Below are 16,334 nucleotides of genomic sequence, written 5' to 3'. Positions count from 1 at the left end.
CACTTGTGTCGTTGATGAATTGTTACGTACCCAAGTATTCTGTCATTTTCACTCTTATTCAGTCGAAGCTTTACTCACTCCAGCTGAGTGCGAGCCCAGGACAAATCCTGTGCTAAGAATGTAAATGAGTTTTAGATGAGCCGATCCTGCCACCGCAGCACTCACAGGGCTGGCTGCTCCAATAATCTACAACCCTTTGTGAAGATAATTACCTCCCTTAACTCTCTGTTGCACTGCGTCTTCAACCATTTCTATGCGCGTCTTTCAGTACCGGTACTGAATGAAGCCCATGTGGAACAAGCCATCATTTTCCTGTGTGCCAGAGTAAACAAAATCACCCCCCACAAATGTAATTACTTGGTTTACAAAAACACGGCCAGCTTACAATTAACCAAATAAACACACAAACTATTTATTGGTAATACAATTTAAATGCTGAAAATGCAGCGCGGGCTGGTGTGCTACACAAAAACACACAACCGATGCCCCTGCTGAAACGGCGAAAATAAACTAAATAATGAATAAATAGAACTGAAAACGTTATTTTACCAGGTAAAGCCCACTGAACTATCTAGCTCTTTTATCAGAAGCGACCTGGCCACAAATGATAGCTCAACGAAGTGGCTTATAATGTGTAAATGTATAGCAGCCAAATACTCTAAACGCACGTTTTTAAATATGGAGGCAAAATCCAAAGGACCCGGAGGAAAATCCACACGACCACGGGGAGAGAGGCAGAGAAAACTCCAAATATACAGCAGGCGTCAGGGTCGTGGATCGAACCCACGACCTCCTGTATACCAGGCGAGGGAGTTAACATCTCGCCACCGCGTCGCCGCTGTGGGCATATCCACAGCTTCGCATTAAAGCAAAACATATCTTAGTCGATCGGCAGAGTGGCTTTCCAGAGTTGCGCTCACCAGCACGATTTGTTGGAGAAAGTAAACAGAACCGTGGACCAATCTCGCCATGTTTTGTTCTGATCAGCTCACTTCTTATACAATTGGGAAGATAAAGCAAACACATGGCCAAAGGCAACTTCTCGCTTTAAAATGCGTTCCCACTGCAGTTTCCAAATAGTGTATAATTGTACACATCGTCCGTGTTTTGAACGTTTATGGTGGCTACATAAACACGATCGTTACATCGTTCAGCCCCATTGTTGACCACTATTCAACAGAGCAGGTTCGACTGGAGTGCGTTGCTCCACCCACCCAGGTAACCCATTCACCGTGGGCTCAATGACCTTTGCTTTTTTTCATTAAAAAGGCAACTCCAAACATAATAGTGTGGGTACCGACTTGTTCCAGATATATTCAGGAGACAAAAGTTAACCTCCACTAACGAGTCCAATTACTCAGCACTGGGCCTGGGCTTTGGTGCAACATGACCGTAACCAGAAATCTACAAATTACATGCTGGGTTTCATGAATCATGACATTCACTTTAAATCGAAATTCACAAAAAGGTTAAAATGTTCGTAGAGATTGTTACCCAGTCAGCGAATCAGTGGTAGGTGTTGCTAAAGTGTGCAGGCAGTGTAACTGCACCGAGGCCCATCGCCCGGAGGGACCCAGTGCTGCCGTGGGCTTTATAATCGACAAGCAAACTTAGGTACGGTTTTCTAATTACCAAAAAATATATCACTGCTTTTCTCGCCATCTTGCATTTATAATGCGATGTTTAGCACAAAAATGCGCGCATTTACACGATAATAAAAAAAAATCAAGTAACCCCGACAAACGCAACAGCGCCAACTCGTCTTCCTTAAGTCATTTTCTGGCAGTTTAAATACATCCAGTTAAAATAAATCCGGGCAAAACAAAAATATACAGCTCGGTGGATTAGCCAGCCCCTGCGCTCAAGTCGCTGCTTCTGCTGCTGGTGATTGTCGGTCACCCTTCCCCCTCCGGCCTGGATGAGTGATGTACGGGAGTGGGGGGGAGGGGTTGGTGCTTGCACGCACGCACACGCGAGATAAGAATCTGGCACCAGCGCAAGCCAGCCGCTGACCCCACTCCAGCCACCACTGCGCCCTGCTCTCCCCAGGGAACGCCAGGGAGCAACCACTCATCAAGCCACAAAACAGGATTAAAGGTCTTTTGAGAAGTGTTTATAAACCGAAGCTATTTATTTTTTCACAACAACGAGCACCACAGGGCAAAAGCTATCGCTCGTCCGACTACCAGTAGTTGGGTTTATCGTTTGGCCGTAAAGTTTGACGCAAGCCACTGCAGCATTTTCCATGGCGAAAGGAGGGAGGAATATCCCTTGAATAATGAATCGCATGCATTAGGTTCCTGAAGAAACAATAAACACCGCTGGGTTTTCACCTGCTTGTGAAGATTCAGCTGATTGACTGATGGGCCTAATGCACTGTCCACTTTTTAACACGCCGAAACATTTCACGAAAAGCGGTGACATCATCCGACCACCAAAAACAACTCGACACTTTATGCACAGCCTGTTCCGTCACCAGCTCGAGGCTAAAAATCCCATCAGCAAAGGCAACTGATGGCACATCCAACGACGCAAGACTAACTACACACCCACGCATTGTGGCCGGGCTTCAGTAGACGGACTGCGATGCAAAGTGAGGTGTGACTCAAGCAAGGCGACAGCGAGAGTAACAGGAGCATTCTTTCGCATTTCCCTAACTTTATGCAAACCGTGCTGTCGGCGTCATGTCAAGTGACAAAGTGTCCACCCGGAAATCTGTCAGAGCGGTGCAACCGTGGACGTACAGAACGACCCACGGAAGGAGACATCACAGAAACGCCTCTGAAATCCCCTTCAAACGACTGCGATCCGCATTCGAGGGCACATTTCCTTGCATGCCCCTCCCTGCCAGAGCAATATTCCTCAGACGGCAGTCAAACCAATGCTAGACAAAGCCACGGTATTTATTCCAAGTGCAAACTTAATCGTGATGATTAATGTGCCCTCAGATGTGGCGTCCTTGCTACACTCGAGAGCCCGGTTTAATCAAATTTGTATTTATACTGGAGGAATCCGTTGAGCTTTAATGTCCGTTTTCACAGATGTCCAGTCAGGGCGGGTCAGAACGTTAAAACAAACAAACAAAAGAAAAACGCGATAGGAGTGCAGAGTATAAGAAAGCCAAGCAAATCACGACAATAATACAAAGAAAACTAAATTATATTTAATTTGATCAGGTAAAGCCCACCGATCTATTTTTAAGAAGCGACCTGGCCACAAGTGACAATAGCTCAATGAATTGGCTTATATATATATCATTTATTTACGGGTGGCTACCGGGATTTGAACCCAGCTCCACAACGAGCGGTGCCACGGCTCGGCGCCGTGACCCCTGCGGCCACCAGCGGTCTGTTGGAGAGCGAGGTGCGATCCGAAGGTGGGGGGCGTAAGATGCATCCCCTGCAGGGCCGTCTCGCTCTCGCTCGATCTTGGTGCCGCGAGCTCGTAAACAAGGCTCGACCTGCACACACTCCGCCCTCCTCTCACTCGCCAAACACGCGACCTGTTTTTTTTTTTTGGGGGGGGGCGGTAGAGTTATTCACAAGCGCGCAGGTACGAGAAGGCGTCGTGGAATTTGCGGGCACGAGAACACTTGTTGAAGATCCGCTCGATCGGCGTCACCCTGCACATTTGGGCCGAGATAACAGCACGCTTTCCTTGCCTGCTGTTTTGTAAACATCCAGGGAAACCGGTTTTTGTTTTCACTTACAACTGCTTTATTCATCACTACTTCATCTTGAAAAAAAAAACCCCCGTTTTTTGGCGGAACGTCTAACGGACGCGACAAAGCCCCACAAAAGCATCGCACACAGGCCACCCAAATCCGTTAATATTCAGGGAACACTAATAGCAGTAAACTGCCACCAGTGTGTACATTATATGCACACACACAACACGCGTACACGCCCAAAATAAAGTTTACACAAGCATACAGTACGTGCCCATATCGATCATTTCACCAGCCTTTTGCCGTTCGTTACGTCCCACTACAGTCTGGCAACACCATGATAATCATGCAACAAAACCGAGCATTCATCGACCACCAACGCTGTTGTGATGCAGCAGCAGCAGCACACAAGCAGTTCCTTCATTACAGGAGACCAGCAGCCCAGGGAGGACATTTGTTTTACGTAAAATGCACGATTTTGGCAGTAGTAGTGTTTTTAATGTTGCTGTGCAGTGAAGTGATGCTTGTTAGTGAGTTGCTGGCTGCAGCATGCACACTCATGCGGGTGTGCGGGGCGAGCAACAGGAACTGAATAGAGCTGACTGTCGGTACAAACACGCCAACGCGGGTTTCATCTATGTTTAACCAGAAGCAAACATTTACTAAGCCGCACGGAACATTGTGCTGGGGGGGGGGGGGAAGAGACGCGACACACCGATAGCAAACATATCCCTATCTGCTGGATGAACTCGCAAAAGGGTCGTTTCACAACGGCTTACCACAAACCATCAGGAAATACACACACACTGGTTTACAAAAATACCCAGTTCAACGAGTGTGCATGTACACACACAGCCAGCCACCTTCCCAGGGTGCTTGTTCAAACACGGCAACCTTAAGTGAACCAATGTTCCGTGTGAAGGTGATCAATGGGGAATGGAAAACCACATTTATCACGTGACAAAATGTATATATGCACACACACACACGTCATTTTTTTAACAACTTGTTTTCAGGGAGTAAACTTTGAAGCAACATTTTTTTTTATTTGATCGAAACATGCCTCGCTTAAGCTTCTGGATTTAGGACGTAAAAGTTGGAAGACTCGGCAGTAAAAATTGTCAATTTAATTCAGGATGGGCCTACATGTCGGGAAAACACGCGAAAAGACCCCTGCACCCGTGTACATTTCAGACGTGGTCGTCATGGGCAATGAAACCAAACCTGCAGAGTGGTTACATGAGCTCCACGATGAAAAGGGTTACCATAACTCATCATGCAAAAAAGTACTTGCCGTGAGCACTACACAGCAACACTGAAAACATTGGCATAAAGAAACAAAGCCATTGAGATGATTTAAAAGCAAAGATTGCAAGCAGATTTTATTTATTCAAATATTGCAGGACTATTTATATGAAGTACCATGGAAACGTTGAAGCCATTTCAATTGCACACAATTTCTTCCTGAAACTTTCACTTCAATGCAGTTTTAAATAATCATAAATTATAAAAGTGATTTAAAACATCAAAAGTGCATCCACACGAAACAGCATTGCAAGTGGCCTTGGAACCATACACGCAATACCAGTGTTCCTGGACACCGATGCGAAACCTCAGAGTTACTGGGATCTGACGCCAGGTGGTCTCGTCTTCATCCAGTCTTCATTGTGAGGGTAAAGTGATTGTCTCGGCCCAGTCAGAAAAATATAATTACTGTATATCAAATGCCCCAAAATTACGGGGTTGTACCAAAGTTGTGCTGCTCACCACAAGCCTAAATTGCAGGACACTAACCTACAAATTTCCATTGCGCTCACAAGGCGAACGAGCGATTTTGGCTCCAAGCAGGCGGTGTGTGTATGTATTCATGCATTCCCTTGTAAAGTCCAGTGGTGTGCATCCCTAGTGTCACTAATAAGTGCTTTACAAACATCCCGGCTCAACGGCGTTCCCGGCCACAGCCGTCACCCTCTCACGCAACTGAACGCGTTCACAAACTCAACAAGTGCAACGAACAACACAGCAGCTCGGCAACAGCCGTTTGTAAAGTTCACGCAGAAGTCGTCACGATCAGTCACGTGCCAATTCACGGTGGGGGTGCCTGCGTGCCGCGTGATGCTGAGCTCAGGGGTAGTTCCTCCTCCTCTCGCCGTCTTGGAAGAAGAGTCGCGCTCCCCCTCGTGAGAAAAAGACTCTGAGCTTTACCCAGCGCCGACTGCAGGTGGCAGCAGCAGCAGTAGCAATAGCGTCCAAATACCGGGAGTTTGCTGATGGGAGCGGCAGTGAGTTGGCATCCACCAGTGCTCTCGTTTAAAAAAAACACAGCGTGTGCATCATCCTCGGCCTTGACGAAAGAGAGTTTGCAAAACCAGTAGCAGCAGCGAGATGACTCACTCAGTCCTGGTCCAGGCACTCAGACATGTACCTGGAAAATTGAATCAGATAAAACAGATATGTCAAGACACTTAAAAAACTAATTATGCAGTATAAAATGGGTTCGCTAATTATTTAAATTAATATGCAACACATTTTACGCTCAACTAATATTTCAGTTTCTATATTTGTTTATTAAACTTTTAAACATGACTAGGCACATACAACCTTGCGCCAATTGCTAATTAAGACTCATCACATTCTATAAAATTGATGGCTGTAGCATTAGCAATGGAAATCTATGAAAATAAGCAATCATCGATAAACATGGCAAAAAAAAACTTGAATAGGTGGCAAAAAATGTCATTCATGCATACCCTCACCCTATAAAACAGTTGCAACTCAACTTAATCGTCCACACCATCGTCCTCACCAACATGGGATGCGATGCCCCCTACAGCATATTATGCCCCTCAACATCCCTATTGAAAACCTAAACAAATAACGTTGCGATTCTGCGTCGGCAGTGGTGCACAAGCAAAAATAGCAAAAAGCACCAACACATCCTGCAATAACACTGGCCCTAAATGAAAAAAAAATAGGTCACGTTTCCAGAAACAGCCCTTCTTCATAGCCAGTAAAGAGAGGGTCCAAAGCTCTCCCATAACCACACCGTCGCCACGGTTTTGCCCAAGCGAGCGCATAGTCGCGCGAGCGAGACAGCACGGCCGACGCACGGCGGCGCCGGTGCCCACCGTCTGAAGAAGTGCATGTGCGAGGAGCCCGTTGGCGTGTAGAGCGGCGTGCTGGGGCTCGCCAGCATGGCACTGTAGATGTTGACGGCTACGACGAGGGTGCACAGCAAGATGGGGCCCACGATGGCGCCCTCCAGGCCCAGGTAGTAGACGCCGCCAGCCACCGCCAGCCCCGTCAGGTACGGGTGGCCACCTCTGCACCACCGCAAACGCACGATTAACCCTTTCCGATGACGTACGTGCACGTCATCAGTTTTTCTTCCGATTCCGTTCCTAAATCGGAAGAAAAATAAAGTAACTTTAACAGTATATTCTTGGTTCTTTCGGTAAAGTCATGTAGAAGGGAAATAAAAAAATAAGAAAATTATTAAACAATAAAATTCTCACGACGTTTCCGACTGCAACACAAGCAATTCATCATCAGGTGTGAAATCCATAAAAATAAGCAATGAAATTTTCTTGCTGTGGATTTCACACCTGATGATGATTGCTTGTGTTGCAGTCGAAACGTCGTGAGAATTTAATTGTTTATATTTTTATTATTTTATTATTTCCCTTCTACGTGACTTTACCAAAAGAACCAAGAATATGAATCCTTGCAGTCACGAAAGCTTTAAATCTAAATTCCACTTGAACAGTATCAAGGTTATGCGGAAGGGCATGTGGCACAGTTTGGCGCCAGCTATCATGGTGCGCGGTGGTGTCGCTACGGTGAGTAAAATGTCTTTAAAAACAACGGCGCTACCCCTCTCTAAACCAAATTAACAGGGCCACTTGCGCATTCCGAGATTCAGAGGTGAACGAGACCCACCCTGCAACTTGCAGATGTCTCTGAATGGGAAAGAGTTAAGGCCTGCAAAATACTAAATAGATTCCTTGTGTCTTATCGAAAGATACACGGTTTGTATGTTCAACTTATTTTGAACCGTACGTAGCCAGCCGCGATAATCAGAGGTGCGGAAATTGAATTGTGAAGAGAGATGAAGAGCTGTTGAATGCTTCCATTTTGAGTTTTGCTAATAAATAGTCAAGGGTTTCGTGTCATTCAATGTGCACTCTAAGAATAATGGGCTACCGCAAAACATATTTGCTTTCAAGTGTGGAAACTGATTATTTCTTCAGAATTCAAAGAACAGAGGTTAATACCCACAATGCATTGGGCTATCAGGTTCAAACCACAACCGAGGGGGCTATAAAGAATATTCCAAGACAGCCTTCTGGTGGTTTCCATATGGTAGGCCATCATTTAAAAATGTCAAACACGTACATTACAATATGTTTATTGCTGTACAATTCTAATTGCTGTGCAATCTATACATGGAGAAGGGTAAACCCAATTAATAATTGACATTGATATATTAGAACAAAATACTCAATAATAACAATAGTTTGCAGCCCGATATGAATGCACGACTGGATGAAGGCCTCCCTACGCCATGTTGGTCACAGGAGTTGTTCGACAATGCTTCACCACATTAGTCGGTGCAGGCTGGTGGAGAACAGACCCAGTACGAGCTCATATCACGTTCCAATGTTAGCCGTGCCCTGAAATTGAACTTAGATCAGCAGGTTCACAGTGCAATGCGCTAAGCATTGCACCACCACCACCCTCTGACACTATACTCGACGAACAAATTATAAAACGTCTCTAGCTCCTTGATGACCTGATCTCATTCGCAATGCAGAGATGTGCACGAGATGTGGGTTCTTTGGTTGGGAGCGTCGCAGTACGGCAGCCCACCCTGAGATGTCGGAGTAGATGGCTGTGTCGACGAAGTACGTGGGCAGGATGTGGCAAGTGAGCAGCAGCAGCGCCTGTCCGTGGGCGCCCTGCGCCAGCCACAGCTCCAGCACACCCGGCAGAGCCGCCCAGTACGTTCCCAGGAACGGCACCGCACCCAGGCACGCCGCTATCGCTACAGCAATACAGTGGTGGGGGGGGGGGGGGGGTGGGGGGTGGCACACACATTAGGGCGCACGTACGCTGGCACATGCGACACAGCACGTACGTAACGGTACCGTGCGCACACACTATTAGGATGCGTGCACATGCCCAGTGTATGTCTAAAAACAGAAACCTAAGCTCGCACATCAGCATGCGAGCACACACATAGCTACCACCTATATGGAACAATATTACTTTCTCTTTATTAGGCCTTGATCAAAAATGTATGAGTACTGAAGCAAAAATCAGCAGGAGAAAATGTACTCTTTACAATCAGGTAATGCCTCTTATAAGGTTAATTCCTCAGATTAATAAGCAGCCCTTCCTGTGCAACTCCATTAGCTGCTCAGCCATCACAGAGGCATCCTCCGGTCATAATTGAATCAGTGCATCAAGTGCCTATTATGTAAACGCACTCGACCTCTAACGAGCATTACAGGATTTGGTTATTGCCATTTTTAGGCTTAAAGCTACCCCTGAGCAAAAGCAAACAGGCGCAGCCCCAAGTAGGTGGCATGATCGTAACTGTTATGTTACAACTGCCGAGGAGCTATTCTGGGAAGGGTGGGGGTAACGAAAAAAAGGTCACAGGGATTGGCATTAACTTTGAATACGATGCCTGGGTTGAGCGTCAACAACGTGTTTTGTTTCGTAGCACGGAGGACGGCTCGCTACCTTCTCGGCAAAAGGTTTGACACCTGGCAAAACGCGTTCGCCAAAGTCAGAAATGTCTGTACTGAACCACTCCGGACCGTTCTGGGGATTATCACCGCAAGGCAACGGTGTGGGTCAAATAATATGCCACACGCGGTGTATCTTAAATAACTACTTTACTTATAAGACAATTTATAATGTAATCTACAATTAAATTATGACTGCCTTTACTCTCCCCCTATGATGCCAACATGTATTGAAATAAAGAAATATATTAAATGGGAGGAAAGGATCGAAGGCACCTGCGAAAACGATCCCGCTTGCAAAAGAGGAATAAAATAAATCTACGTACACACGCACCGAGGACATATTATATCACGAAGTAACATTCAAACATGAATAATGTATGCAAGTTGTGTTAATGATAATATAATGTATTTGCTTTCTAGGAGGTTAAAATGGATGAGAGAACAGGCAACGTATAGGAAATGCGGCTCACGAAATACACAAGCGGCCAACAACGAAAAAATACAGCAAGTGCAGCCGATGTGGAGAGTCGGAAGAAATGTCAGGCCAAGAAATATTTGGCCAAGTTGAAGTGAATTCCTGGCAGCTGGTCATTCCATCAGCCTGTCAACATGTGCACAGCTGCGACCGCACGTCTTGACAATTTTCCAAGCCAGAAACCCATTTACCGCCGATGTAAGGGCATGAGGGGAAGTCACCTGCAGGGATGTAGACCACATTGATGCTGAAGATGGTGTGCGTCAGCCAGGTGTAGAGCCCGTAAAAGGATGCCATTTTTAAAGAGGCATCAAACACACCCCTGTGAAAAGACGACACCGTTTATAATGCATTATTTCTTTCTGCAGCTAAATCAGGAGTTTGGTCAGAAGAACAGCTTTAAGCCGGAGGATTTTTCTAAACCGTTATAATCGCACAGTAATGAGATGGCAATGTTTTCCTGTTCACCATATATTATTATTTACACTGTGCCTCCGCTGCAGTGCATCATTAGATTAAAGAATTAAGGGGCCATTTGAGATATTAACACGAGTAAGGATGCGAATGCAGACCACATATAAAGCGTGGAACAACAATGCAGTGCAGACAATATACATGCTATAACGAGAGTAAACAAAACTGAAAAGCTAAACCGTGCCCCGGGTCACCTGATGGAGTCTTCCACGGTACGCCCAATGAGGTGGCTTGACAGACCACTCTGCGAGAGAGGGGCCAGGCTGATGAGCCACTTGACAGGCTTGTAGTACTCGTTGCTGGAGCTCAGCAGGTAGAAGAGGGTCGTCAGGAAGATTACCTGTCGGGCAAGACGACCGTTAAGTGCAGGGATTTTCTGGTGGGTCGCGTTTCTGTTACCAAATAAACAGTGCATAGGGTTACAATGGCTTAAAGCCTTCGTGACTGCAGGGATTCATCTTCTTGGTTCTTTCGGTAAAGTCACGTAGAAGGGAAATAATAAAATAATAAAAATAAAACATAATAACAGGTCTGTCGGGAAGACAGTATCTGTCTTTCCGACAGACCTGTTCTTTGCTGTCTTCCCGACAGCCCTGTTCTTCACCTGAGGACGGCTACTTGCGTTGTGGCCGAAACGTCGTGAGAATTATTTTTATATTTTTATTCTTTTTTAATTTCCCTTCTACGTGACTTTACCGAAAGAACCAAGAAGATGGTTACAATGGCTTAAGCTTATTGCTATTTTAAAGTCATGTGCTCGGGCCTTTTGCGTGTTCTCACATTGTTAACGGAATACCAACTTGGGACAATTCACCGTATCGCCATATGACTCTTGTCCGACTTTAGCGTTCGATGAAATGTTTCATTACATGAAAGGAAACGTGAATGAGCGCATTTGAAGGCATTTAAACAAAAGAGGCAGTCTTCCTTATGGGTGCAACGTCTGGAATGAAACGGACGTATTATCTTGTCGTGCTCTCTCCTACCGTGGACAGGACAAAGTTGAGAATGGCCGTGCCCCCATAGAACAGCAGCGTGAGGAGCGTGGTGGCCATGGAGACCAGCAGAGTCACGTTGTGGATCATCACCACCCACAGCGACTCCAGGATCTAAGAGCAGCCACAGAATCGAACTGAACCTTAGCGGCAGGTCATGTCAATTCTTCCTGGGATCCATACTCTTTGGTCCTTTCGGTAACGTCACGTAGGTAGAAAAGTCATAGATCACGACGTTTCGATCGCAACACAAGCAACCGTCATCAGGTGAGAAAAACGCAGTAGTTCTCCTGCTGCGTCAGAAGTTCTCCTGCTGTGTTTGTCTCACCTGATGACGGTTGCTTGTGTTGCGATCGAAACGTCGTGATCTATGAATTTTCTACCTACGTGACTTTACCGAAAGAACCAAACGGTATGGATTCCTGCAGTCACGAAAGCTTCAAATCAAGATTCTTCCTGGCATCCGACGATATACAGCAGGTCCTCTATTAACGCGTGTTCACACAACACGTTTTTGCTATGACGCAGTTCTTCTATTTGGGCGCCCATTATAACGCGGTTTGTGAGCGACCGAGCGGTATGGGAATTCTGGGTAAACGCATGGAATACCACAGTACGCGGCGGTGTACTCTCACCGCAGTTCTTTGTCCCGCCATGCGATGACTGCAAGCTGATCTATTGAGCAAATGTGATTGTATTGTTTTCATCTATTTATGCCCTGTAGTGTATATAGAAATTCCTCGCACTTTTCAGGAACGCATCTATCACATTAAACGAGGAATTGACGTACTTGTACTGCAGCTAGATTCGATACGATGCTGCAGCTCAAGCAGGCCACCGTGCAGAGCAACTGTTTTATTAAAAACCCGCGTGTGAATCTCTCCGACGCAGTGTCTGGTGGTCAAATACAAAACATTGTGGCCGCATTATTTCGTCAACCTTGAAAAATGTAACACCGTGTGCCTTTCACCTCTTCATGATTTTTTTTTGAAGAAAACAAAATCAGATTTGAAAGAAGTAAACACTGATGATAGGGGTCATAACCCTCACTGTACATCGTGTAACATTCACGTAACGAAAATAATCCTGCCTTCAAGGCACACAATGCCAATGTGATACTGCATTGACAGTGACACTGCATTGACAGTGATACTGCATTGACAGGGGTTCATAAGCACTTGTGACAAAAAACACATCGATCAATAGCACTGTGGCCTTAAAAGGGGAAAAAAATATATATATATAACAGGCGACGTTTTGTCCAATGGCCCTTCACCATAAACCTGTGAACACTTTAACGTGCTACGAGGAAGGGAATTTGCAATTGACATCGTTTTTTACATGACAGAGTTTGCGAAGAAAGTGTGCCAATTTAACAAAGAAGACTCATTGTGAGGTTCACCGAGAGGAAGACGGAGATGTTCTCCTGCACAAAGGAGGCCACGTCCTGCCAGTCGAGCACGTCCATGATCCACGAGGTTTGCCGCCCCAGGGGACCCCTCTCCGCACGGCTCCCACTCCGGCCCAGCACCGTACCGTTCTGCGGCACACGAGAGAACGCGGCTTTTGTGTGTAAAGCAAAAAACAAGCCACTGGCTGTTCCTGACGAACTGTATTCTGATCCTCTTGTCTTTAGTCAAATTCAAACGACAGTAAAATCTTGGATTGCGAGCATAATTCGTTCCGGAAACGTGTTTGTAATCCAAAGCACTCGTATATCAAAGCACTCGTACATCAGTTGTGATCACGTGACGCTCGGCAGACAAAGTGTATACACGTAAGACTCGTATTGCAAGACCTCGCTCGTTTATCTAAGTGATATTTAGTTAAAATTTTTGCTCGTCTTGCAAAACACTCGCAGACCAAGTTACTCGCAATCCAAGGTTTTATTGTAGCATGTGTGTGAATGTGACCAACTGACAGGCAGCAGTGCAAGGCCACCATCAAAATGTATATATATATTTTTGTTATTTTCATGGTGACTTGAAACAAGAGAAGCACAATTCAGTTCTTCAGGAACTGCCGATGGTTTTTGCATAATACACAAAGGGCGAGTGCTTTTATACAAATGTTTGTGTATTGTTCGAAACTTATGATTTTCCAGCCCGCACTATTTTTCTGTCACGAATTTCCCCCGCCAAATATGGATTTGACCACACGAGAGAGCCACACAATCTCCACTCTGGAATTCCGTCCCAACGTCACCTTTCCCCCCAAGTTGTTATAACCTTGTTGAATTTCAGAAATGTGTCAATTCTTATCTTCTACACCTTCACGAGTGCAGTCTGTTGATGGCCGCTTGGCAGAAGGCCTCACCACACAGGCTTTGTGTGTGAGACCTTCTGCTGCTATTTAAGCTCAACAGCAGCTTGTGCAGTATGGAGGAGTGTGGCTTGAGTATGGTCCCGCAGGCCACCTTTTCAAGTCGTCTGATGAAGGGTCCACAAATTACGAATGTGCAGTGGACACCGTCGGGCTATCTGCCCATGGATGGTGATGATAAAGGGTCCAATGCGATCTTAACGAAGATGAGTTCAACACAAAATGTGTTAGTCTAAAGGATTCAGAGTCGCCCGTTGGCACAATAACTCTCAAATGTTGTAACGGATGATACATTATGAAATTGTACAATTAATATTTAATGACAATTTCACAACGACCTTACTTATTAAAAGAGGGGGTTATTCAGTTTAACACAACTTTGAAGGGCAAGGAAGGCTGCAAGAGACTATGATTAACAATAAGAAACACAGAGTAATTTAATGCACAGGCACTACATGATAATTCTCGTGTATAACGGCAGCTAAATTGGTAGGCACACAGTGCAAGATGTACGTCTGGAATGCGATTGTGAATAAAACATGCCAGCAGCCACAGGCCACAGGGCGCACAAGCATGCATCTCGGCAACACTGGTGCACACAAACACACATGCATGAACCAAGACTGGTAGAGGCGGTCCCAAAGCTCCAGGACGTGCTTCTCCACGCGTGTCGTATTGTGCACCTTCTCGCCCAGCATCTTCCGCAGCTGCAGACCACACAGACGCACCAGCACATACCGCACGCACCGCACACGCGACCCCCACATCGTACACACGACCCATGCACCGCACACACAATCCAATCCACACATGACCCATGCAACACATGACCCATGCACCGCACACGCGACCCCCACATCGTACACACGACCCAGACCGCACACACAATCCAATCCACACATGACCCATGCAACACATGACCCATGCACCGCACACGCAACCCCCACATCGTACACACAACCCAGACCGCACACACAATCCAGTCCACACATGACCCATGCAACACATGACCCATGCAACACACGACCCATGCACCGCACACGCGACCCCCACATCGTACAGACGACCCAGACCGCACACACAATCCAGTCCACATATGACCCATGCAACACACGACCCATGCACCACCGCACATACGACCCAAGCAAATACACGATCCATACACCACCAACACGTGACCCACGCAACGCACACATGCCACACACACGCACCCGTGGCAATTAGCAGATTGCTGAAATGTACGAATTGGGTCAATGACAAAGAGTGGGCTGCCAAGTTATATTGAGGTGCTATGAATTTACGTTCATGTCATCTGTAACAGAGGAGACAGTTTATATCAAAGGTAGAAAGCATTTATTATAACTCATATTTTGTGATTGGAGCATGCAATAATCTCAAAAGAATCGTTGGTGCCAAGCATCCACATCGAACCAGTGTGGAAACATTAATTTGCCAAGCAGCTGTCTTTAGCCACTCAATTACAGCGCCACCATTAGTTCCCATTAACCCCAAGCAGCGACGACAACGCTAAGCGTCCGCTATGAATCACTGCAGCGCTGCTCACCACATTATCTGGTGAAATTGCGACGACAGTTATGCACGAGCACATTCTACAAAAAAAAAAACTCCAACGCATTCGTCAATAGCAGAGAAAACATAAAAAAATAAAAATAAATAGGTAACGTTTCGAGCAATGGCCCCCTTCTTCATAGCACAACATAAAACAGCTGGAGGATCCGACGCCTAAGAAGGAACAACCACATCGGTGCCGACAAGAGCAGCTTGCGTTACCCTGCTTGTTATCCACTCCCGGCCGTACTGATAGACACTATTGGCCGCCGAGTCCAGGGCTTTCTGCATTTCCGCCTCAGCCTCTGGTAGCCAGCTGTGACAAAACAGTGGTTTCACATCGTGGTTTAATGCTGTGTCAGTTTAAGGTCAAACTCCGTTTATCCCTGACCAGATTATCCGTTCATTTGTTTATTCGGGGGGCATGGCCATCCAAATTTCCGGGGCCAGACCACTGTTTAATTGAGTTATTCGGCAAATACTTTAAAAAATCCGAGGTTGGGACCACGGATAAATGGAGTTATTTGGACAATTCTTTCAATGATCTGGGGGAATCCGTGGTCACACCCGCCCCCCCTCCCCAGATAAATGAGTGAATCCGAGGTTGGGAATTCGGATATTTGTAACCGGGGAACCCGTAGCTCCATTTTACCCTGGATAAACGAAGTTTGACTGTATTCCCATATAAAACACGTTATCCAAAATGTTGGATATTTGTTGATGTTGTTGCAAAAGCTTTTTTGTAGCACATGAATGAAAAGCAATACAAGTGCAAAAATGCTAAGGTAAAACACACGTTATTATGCTAAATGTGCATTTTTTTGCATAAGGTGCTTTTTAACACATATATAAAAAGTATACAAGTGCAAAAAATGTGAGTGTAAAGCAACCAAATATTCCATAATCAAATATGCAGGGTGTGATAACAAGGTGTGGTTTTAGCTTTATTTAAATGCAGCTCAACTGCTGTATCTGCAGTTTTAAGAGTGACCTCTGGTCTGGCATTCCGCCAAAATTTACTTGCCCAGAGGAAATCAATATGCCATTTTACATATTCACTACACGCAAAAATAATG

At 45.8% G+C, this 16,334-nt stretch overlaps 1 protein-coding gene across 1 annotated transcript in view; it reads right to left on the bottom strand.

Annotated features, from left to right (window-relative positions):
* Positions 1–3,550: 3,550 nt before the first annotated feature.
* TMEM245 (transmembrane protein 245) overlaps positions 3,551–16,334 on the bottom strand; it is a 21,546-nt gene continuing 8,762 nt past the window's right edge. Inside the window, 9 exon segments of the mRNA XM_061555461.1 lie at positions 3,551–6,092; positions 6,796–6,990; positions 8,537–8,711; positions 10,120–10,220; positions 10,567–10,712; positions 11,359–11,481; positions 12,770–12,907; positions 14,298–14,396; positions 15,481–15,574. Of these exon segments, the coding sequence (XP_061411445.1) occupies positions 6,062–6,092; positions 6,796–6,990; positions 8,537–8,711; positions 10,120–10,220; positions 10,567–10,712; positions 11,359–11,481; positions 12,770–12,907; positions 14,298–14,396; positions 15,481–15,574 (1,102 nt within the window). The 3' untranslated portion in view covers positions 3,551–6,061.

This window comes from Lethenteron reissneri, chromosome 21 (assembly GCF_015708825.2).
Source record: "Lethenteron reissneri isolate LAM-NWPU_2019-01 chromosome 21, ASM1570882v1, whole genome shotgun sequence".
Taxonomy (NCBI): domain Eukaryota; kingdom Metazoa; phylum Chordata; class Hyperoartia; order Petromyzontiformes; family Petromyzontidae; genus Lethenteron; species Lethenteron reissneri.
Note: the sequence above shows the minus strand (reverse complement) of the source record. Positions and strands in the feature narration are given on the sequence as shown.